Source organism: Canis lupus, chromosome 30 (genome assembly GCF_003254725.2).
Source record: "Canis lupus dingo isolate Sandy chromosome 30, ASM325472v2, whole genome shotgun sequence".
Classification (NCBI taxonomy): domain Eukaryota; kingdom Metazoa; phylum Chordata; class Mammalia; order Carnivora; family Canidae; genus Canis; species Canis lupus.
This window is the reverse complement of record NC_064272.1, coordinates 27,963,723-27,971,733: the sequence shown is the minus strand read 5'-3', so window position 1 is coordinate 27,971,733 and position 8,011 is coordinate 27,963,723. Positions and strand designations below refer to the sequence as shown.

The 8,011-nt window shown below is 42.2% G+C and overlaps 1 protein-coding gene across 1 annotated transcript; it reads left to right on the top strand.

Moving 5' to 3' along the window:
• Positions 1–343: 343 nt before the first annotated feature.
• RPS27L (ribosomal protein S27 like) lies at positions 344–4,263 on the top strand. The gene is made up of 4 exons (XM_025472579.3): positions 344–501; positions 1,369–1,477; positions 2,583–2,693; positions 4,066–4,263. Exons 1-4 carry the CDS (start codon positions 415–417, stop codon positions 4,092–4,094), a joined length of 336 nt encoding a protein of 111 aa, XP_025328364.1. The 5' UTR covers positions 344–414; the 3' UTR covers positions 4,095–4,263.
• The last annotated feature ends 3,748 nt before the right edge of the window (positions 4,264–8,011 follow it).

Below are 8,011 nucleotides of genomic sequence, written 5' to 3'. Positions count from 1 at the left end.
GATCGGTGCTGCTGAAAAACTTTTTCGGGGCGAAGCAAACGCAAGGCACGGCGCTCCCCCCAGGAACTTAGCCGGGACCTCGGAAGCTGGATCACAAATACGCGAAACTTGCCCAATTCCGCTGACCCGGGCTAACAGCGGTGATCAGTGCTACCGTGTCCACGCGCGCGGGCGGCGGCAGGGCTGGGGCCCGGGGACCCGGGGACTTCCAGGCGGCTTCCCGGCCGGGCCACACAGGGCAGGAGCCCCCGGCCCGCGCGCAGCGGCCCCGCAAGCTCGCGCCCGCCCGGCCTCCGCCCCCCGCCCCGCGGGAGCCGCCGAGGACGCCGCCGAGGCCGAGCGCACCACCGAGACGGGCGCCTAGAGCGGCCGCCCGCCCGCCGCTCCGCCCGGCCGCCTCTATCCCGGAAGTTGATGCGGCTCGCCCGCTCGCGTGCCGCTGGCTGGGGTGTCGCCGTCGGGATCGGGACTGGCTGCGATTGCGAAAGGGTCGACATGCCTGTGAGTTGTTTACTTTCTGGCTTCCCGTTCGTTTCGGGCTTGTCTGTCGTGGGGGCCCGGGGCGCCGGCTAGCCCGACCCCGTCGGCGGCCCGCGGTCGGCCCCTCCGCGCGTGGCGGACTTGTCGGGACTTGCCCGGGCCCTGTGGGCGTGGGGCGGGGCCGGGGCCGGGGCCTGCGCTCGGGGCCGGAGTCCGCGGCCGGGAGGGCGCAGCTCCTGGGGCCCCCGGGTGGGCGGACCCCCGCCGTCCCGGGTTTGGGAGGGCTCGGGCGAGACTCGTCTTTGGGGTCCTGTCGCCCTTCTTGGGCTGCCTGGCTCGAGCCCCCCTCCCGGGGAGCCATTTCCGCTGGTCTCTTTTTAAAAACTGTCTTGCAGTTGCCCGGGCGTGTTTACTCTCTCGGGGGCCGTGACGCCGCGGCCGCTCCCGGCTCCTGTCGGGTCGGGCGCTGGACGCCCGGGGCACGGCGCCAGGGCTCAGCCGGGCCTCGCCGCCCTCGGCCCTCCGCCCTCCGCCCCGCCTCCGCGGCTTGTGCCCTGAGCGACTGCGGGGCCGGGCACGGCCTTCCCCAGCCCCACGGAGACTCGCGCTCAGTTGAGTGAAGAAGAGCGGGATCCCCGGTACCCTGATCGCGGGCTTCCCGATCGCCCAGAGTTCCTTTACCCGCCGGGGCTCGGAGAACACAGGCATTATAAAAAGTATTGATTAAAGTTACTTCGCGACCTAATAAATAACATCTGACGTGTTGCCTCTGCTGAGTAGGATTTGTTCTTCCTTGTTTGGTGTGTATATGTCACGTGGTTAAATGTGGATTCCTTCTAGCAATAATAATAATAATAATAATAATAATAATAATGCTTTGTTATTCAGCTGGCTAGAGATTTGCTACATCCGTCCTTGGAAGAGGAAAAGAAAAAGCATAAAAAGAAACGGCTAGTTCAAAGCCCAAATTCCTATTTTATGGATGTAAAATGTCCAGGTAAAAATGTCTAATCTTAATTCCTTTCCCAAGGAAAATTTCTTTTTCTTTTCTTTTCTATTTTTTTTTTAAAGATTTTATTTATTTATTTATGAGAGAGACAAAGAGAGAGGCAGAGACATAGGCAGAGACAGAGAAGCAGGCTCTGTGCAGGGAGCCCGATGTCGGACTCGATCCTGGGTCTCCAGGATCACACCCTGGGCCGAAGGCAGGCGCCAAACCGCTGAGCCACCCGGGCGTCCCAAGGAATATTTCTTTTGTTTTTCTTTTTTCTTTCTTTCTTTTTTTTTTTTTTTTTTTTTTAAGATTTTCATTTGTTAGAGACAGAGAGAGAGGCAGAGACACAGGCAGAGGGACTCATCCCGGTCTCCAGGATCACGCCCTGGGCTGAAGGCGGTGCTAAACCGCTGAGCCACCTGGGCTGCCCCCAAGGAAAATTTCTAAAGCGATCGCTAGTGTGGTGTGTACATTTAGATAACGGTAGGACCTTTTGTTGAGTAGAAGTAGAATCACAGAATTGGAAACGTCAAAAGGGACATTTTCCTAATAAACTATTCAAACCATTGGAGAAACACTCGGGGGAGGGGTGGTGAAGATGACACTCCAAAGGGGATACCCCATTTGACTTACTCTTGAAGTGGTCAGGCGGTTCAGATGATGAGTTTTCTTTCTCATGATGCAGTGAGAAGCATGTCGATTCTTTAGTGTTCAGCAGTGCTGCCGGGTGTTTGGTGGCCGTTAGTCATAAGTAGCTGGCTGCTGAGCACTTGAAATGTGGCCAAAGTGGAAAATACTCTTTATGTGGAAAATATACACTGGAATTTTAAGATACAGCGCACAGACATTAAAAACCATACCAATTACCTGTTGAAATGGTAATAATATTTTGGAAATGCTAAGTTCAAGAAAATACATTATTTATTCCACCTGTTGGCTTTTGTAAACTTTTTTAATGTGACTCCTAGAAAAGTTTAAGTTAAATGTGTGACTTACTGTTGCACAGCACCTAAGTTCTTAATCTTTTACAGGGTCTTTACTAGAAATATGGTGAAAAATATTCTTTGTTTTCTTCCACTTTTCACTTTTAATGGTGCCCTTTTTCTAGGTTGCTACAAGATCACCACGGTTTTCAGCCATGCCCAGACGGTGGTTCTTTGTGTAGGCTGTTCAACCGTGTTGTGCCAGCCGACGGGAGGAAAGGCCAGACTCACAGAGGGTATGTCTTTTGGCCTTTTCTCACCCAGTCATGAGGTTTTATGGTTATAAATGTCTAACTTTACTAAAAACTAGTTTAAAAGAAATCTTAAATTATTACCAAAATATTTTTTATCCTCATTGCTTACTCTTTCAGTAACGAGTGCCCTGCTCAAATAGAGAAGTTTATACTTTTGGCTTTGCCAGGAACTCATTTAAGTAATTATTGTTTTTCTTAGTGTGGAACACCTAATTCTGTTGTAGTCAGTCATATAGTTTGCTTAACTTGGAATATTAAACTTAGGTCAGGATGGAGCAAAAGAATATATACAATAGGACATAATGGATTTTTAAAACCATGGAATTTAAAAAATTATCTTCTAAATGTTTTGTTTCACATGTATTTGACACATTTGACTGAAGATAGTTTTTATCATTACTAGCTAAGCAACAGATAACCAAGGTATAAATTAAAATGCCAGATGTTTGATTTCTCTGAGCACCTACTTAATGGTTACGTAAAAATCTCATTTTATTATAATTATTTTTTTAAAGATTTTAAGTAATTTCTACACCCAACATGAGCTCAGACTTAAAACCCTTGAGATCAAGAATTGCAGGCTCTACCAACTGAGCCAGCCAGGTGCCCCTAAAAATCCCATTTCAATTCCTCTTTCACTTTTGTCCAGTAAGAAAAAAAATAGTAATTACATATATTGTTTTCCATAGTAGTACTTACAGATTTATAATCATAATGATATTTGAAATTTGGTTGTGATATTTTGGGGAGTTGTGAATTCCATATTCTCCCCAGAAGAGTTATAAGTAGATTGGCAATGAATCCAAGATCTATTTTGTGTGACCTGGTGAGATCTAAGTATGAAGTTGGCATATAATATTTAAGTACAGTATTGCTCTCAAAAGTATACTTGTAAGATTTTTTAAACCTTTATATCATGTCATGATCTTGGAGTTTTGTGCCAACGGATGATTAATAGGGTATTAGAGTTTTCCTGGCAGACTTGAAGAGAATTCTAATCAAAATTAGTTTCTTAGGAAAGTAATTCAGAATAATTCCTAAAAATTAAGATTGCATTTTCTGACAGCTTGCATTAAAGTTGTAACTATTGAAATTAGGCTCATAGTCTTATATAGACCAATATAGCATTTGGGAAACAAGAATAACAGTTATAGTCACATCAGAATAAATTCAAGTATACAAGATTTATTATAGTAAATTTCTGGCATAAAAGAATAAATAACCTATATTGTGAATATTAATCTAATATCCCTAAAACTTAGTATTTTTACTTAAAAAGTACTTTTTGTCATTAAAACTATAGCAGAGGGTAGAGTACATGTGTGTTTAACATGTTCCTGTGGTTCCTTTGCAGGCTGTTCATTTAGAAGAAAGCAACACTAATGATCTGCACAACCTCTCGAATTTGTGTTACATCGCAGAAAGCCTTATCAGTTCAGTAATTCCAGTTAATCTACCAAGATAATGTAATTATGTTTAATTTTGTAAGGTTTACAACAGTGATCTCCTATTTTGGTGTCAGTTTTTCAATAAAGTTTTGATTATGGGCAAATCCCCCTTTTCCTTTTTTTTTTTAAGTGTGTGAATATGCTATATGTGTATATATGCTGTGTGTGAATTTGGTATAAACATTTTTAAAAAGTGTATTCTGATTAGTTCGTCTCATTTCAAGAGTAGAAACTGTAAATATTTGATTATCAGTCCTTTTCCAATTTGCGATGAGTGGGCTAAATAATTAAAACATGGAAAGAAGTCCATTATGTGTTAATTCTAAATGTAGTCTTGCCATTGTAACTATGGAAACACATGTGTAGAAGTACATATTTAATGCAATAACAATCAGTATAATTACACAGTAATTACAATTAATGCCTTGGATTTATGTGGCCCTAATGTACTGCATAATTTAGCAGAGTAACTGCAGCTGGGGTCTGAGTTATAGGAAGCACCTTTTGAGATAGGAATTTTTAGAGGAGGCATCAGGAGTAGCGTGATTTACCCCAGGATGTCCTGATGAGAATGATAGATGACATGGAATTCTCTGGTCCAGACATGAGCACTCCTGAATACAGACGTGTGTTGAGTGGCTCTGGTGTCTCATTTTTGTAATTTATGAAGTGACCCTGGGGAGCTAGGAGGTGGAATGTATCTCCTTCTAGGCATATTGGACTGGGAAGGTAACTGCTTGTATTTAGCTTGTTACCTTTAAAGCAGACACTTAAGTATTTCCTATCGAGGTGTTTCTATATTCACCCCCAATCTCGGAAGCTGATCCTATGAGAGGAATGTTGCACAAGAACTGAAGAACTGGAAAGTTTGGAGTGTAATATATAGAGAAATAACCCAAAGTTTCCCAAACTTTCTTGGTTTATGGTGGCTGGAGTCTTTTTTCAGAGTCCCTTTGCTAGGAGAAATACCTAACAGTTAACATTGATTAAGTAGTTAGGTTCTAATACATGTAAATGAAAAAAGGGACACCGGGGTGGCTTGGCTTGGTCAATTAAGCGTCCAACTCGATTTCAGTTCAGGGCATAATCTTAGGTGGTGAAATCAAGCCCCATGTTGGAGGTTGGAGACACTGGGTACAGAGCCTGCTTAAGATTCTCTCACCCGCCCCTTCTGCTCCTCCCCAACCCCATCCTTCTCTCTAAAAAAAAAAAAAAAATTTATTGCATTCTTAGATGACCACAGAGTTACTAATGGAATGGGTGTTGCTTTTGGGCACTGCAGTTTCTCAACATTGGGATCAGATTGGACACTGCCATCCTCATTTCTTCCACATTCATTTTTGCATAGTACTTGCTCTTTATCACAGCAATGGCCCAAAACCCAACTTCACAAAGATATGACATCATCAAGAGGAATGTGCCATATAATACAACTGAACTAACTGGAACTAGAAGTAGGCATGGTATCCAAAAGATAACCAAGTATCAATGTTTTTCCTATAGTGCCCCAACTCCCCTCAGCTTGCCCTCCCCAAGGAGAGCCAGTGGGGATTGACAGGCTGTTGATATTGATGGAAGGGAGCAAAACCTATAATAACTACCGTAGAGGGCAGATCCCTGAAAATTTCCTTGGAAATAGTACCGAAAGATTTACCCAGGGCAGCCCTGGTGGCAAAGCGGTTTAGCGCCGCCTGCAGCCCAGGGCGTGATCCTGGAGACCCTGGATCGAGTCCCACGTCGGGCTCTCTGCGTGGAGCCTGCTTCTCCCTCCGCCTGTGTCTCTGCCTCTCTCTCTCTGTGTCTCTATGAATAAATAAATAAAATCTTTAAAAAAAGAAAAAAAGATTTACCTGGAACATCATATCTGAAAATTAAGTTATGGAGATACCTGGCCCTGGGAGATGAATGGTGTGTTGAGGTTTACTTCATTATTAATCTAAATGGTATTACTGGGCTTGAAAAATAATAGTACACTAGGACTTTTACAAACTTTAAAATCTGCCATGTCTTTGCTATTTACTGAATGTTTTTCTTAAATACTATTATTTATATTGGCTTCATTTTTTTAATGTAAACATTTCTTATCTGTTTTCGCTTTTTGGCTACTATGAATAATGCTACTATGAATATGTGTGTACAAGTTTTTGTATAGACATTTTAAATTCTCTTGGGTAATATACCTAGGAGTAGAATTGCTAGGTCATGGTAATTCTATGTCTAGCTTTTTGAGGAAATGCCTATTTTCCAAAAAGACTGCACCATCTTATATTCCGAATAGTAATATGCAAGGGTTATAATTTCTCCACATCTTCACCAACATATGTTTTTATCAGGCTTTTTGATCATAGCCATTTTAGTATGTATGAAAAGCTATCTCACTTTGGTTTTGATTTGCATTTCCCTGATCATTAATTATGTTGACCATCTTTTATGTGCTTACCGGCTATTCATATCTTCTTTGGAGAAATGTCTATTCAGATCCTTTGACCGTTTTAAATTGGGTTGGGGTTTATTGTTGAGTTGTAAGAATTCTTACATATTCTAGACATAACACACGATTTTCTTCCATTCTGAGGGTTGTCTTCATCTTTGTCCTTAGAAAAACAAACATCTTTAATTTTAATGAAGTCTAATTTATCTATTTTTTTGTAGTTGTTTCTTGTGCTTTTGGTGTCATATTTAAGAAGTCATTATGTAATTCAAGGCTATGGAGATTCATGCCTATTTTCTTCTAAGAACTTACAGTTTTAGTTCTTACATTTAGGTTTGATCCATCTTGAATTAAATTAATTTTTGCATATGGTGTGAGGCAGGAGTTCAACTTTATCCTCTAATTTTTTTTAATGGTTGCATACCATCCTATTATCCTGTTGATGAGCACTTTTTCTATTTTTTTCCACTATACTCAACTGCCATAAATATATTTAAATATGTCCTTAATTGCTTTTATTGCTGTGGGTTAGATTTCCAGGATTAAGATTGCTGGTTGGAAAGATAAAATGTATTTTTTAATTTTAATGGGTAATACCAATTGCTTTCCACCAGCAATATAAGAACACATTCTCCTCCTTCTACATCTCTTCCATTAGAAATATGGCTAAAAATAATTGGAATATAATTTCCTCTTGCTGCTGTAACAGATTAGCATGAATTTAGTGGCTTAAAACAGCATAAACTTAAAGGATCATCTATCTCTCCAAAAACAAAACAAAAAATACACACAAAAACCAAAGAAACAAGGAAAACATAAATTTACTGTCTTACCGTTTTGGAGGTCAGAAGTCCAAAATGGCTAAAATCAAGGTCTCAGTGGGGCCATGTTCCTTCTGGGCACTTTAAGGGGAGATCTATTTCCTAGTCTTTTCCAGCTTCTAGAGGCTGCCTGTATTTCTTGGTCTGTGACCTCACATCCTCCTACCTCTACTTATGTCATTATATCTCCTGTCTCACTTTCTACCTTTCTTTAAAAAAAAAAATTACTTATTTTAGAGAGAGAGGGGGAGAGAGTGCTTGTGAGCAGAAGGAGGGACAGAGGGAGAGGAAGAGAAATCCTAAAGCAAACACCCCACTGAACACAGAACCTGATCTGGGGCTCAATCCCAGGACCCTGAGATCATCTTCTGAGCTGAAATCAAGAGTTGGATGCTCAACCAACTGAGCCACCCAGGCATCCCTACCTTCCTCATAAAGATACTCGTGGAGATACCTGGGTGGCTCAGCAGTTTAGTGCCTGATTAAGTCCCACATCAGGCTCCCTGCATGGAGCCTGCTTCTCCCTCTGCCTGTGTCTCTGCCTCTCTCTCTCTCTCTCACTGCCTCTCATGAATAAATAAATAAAATATTTTAAAAAAT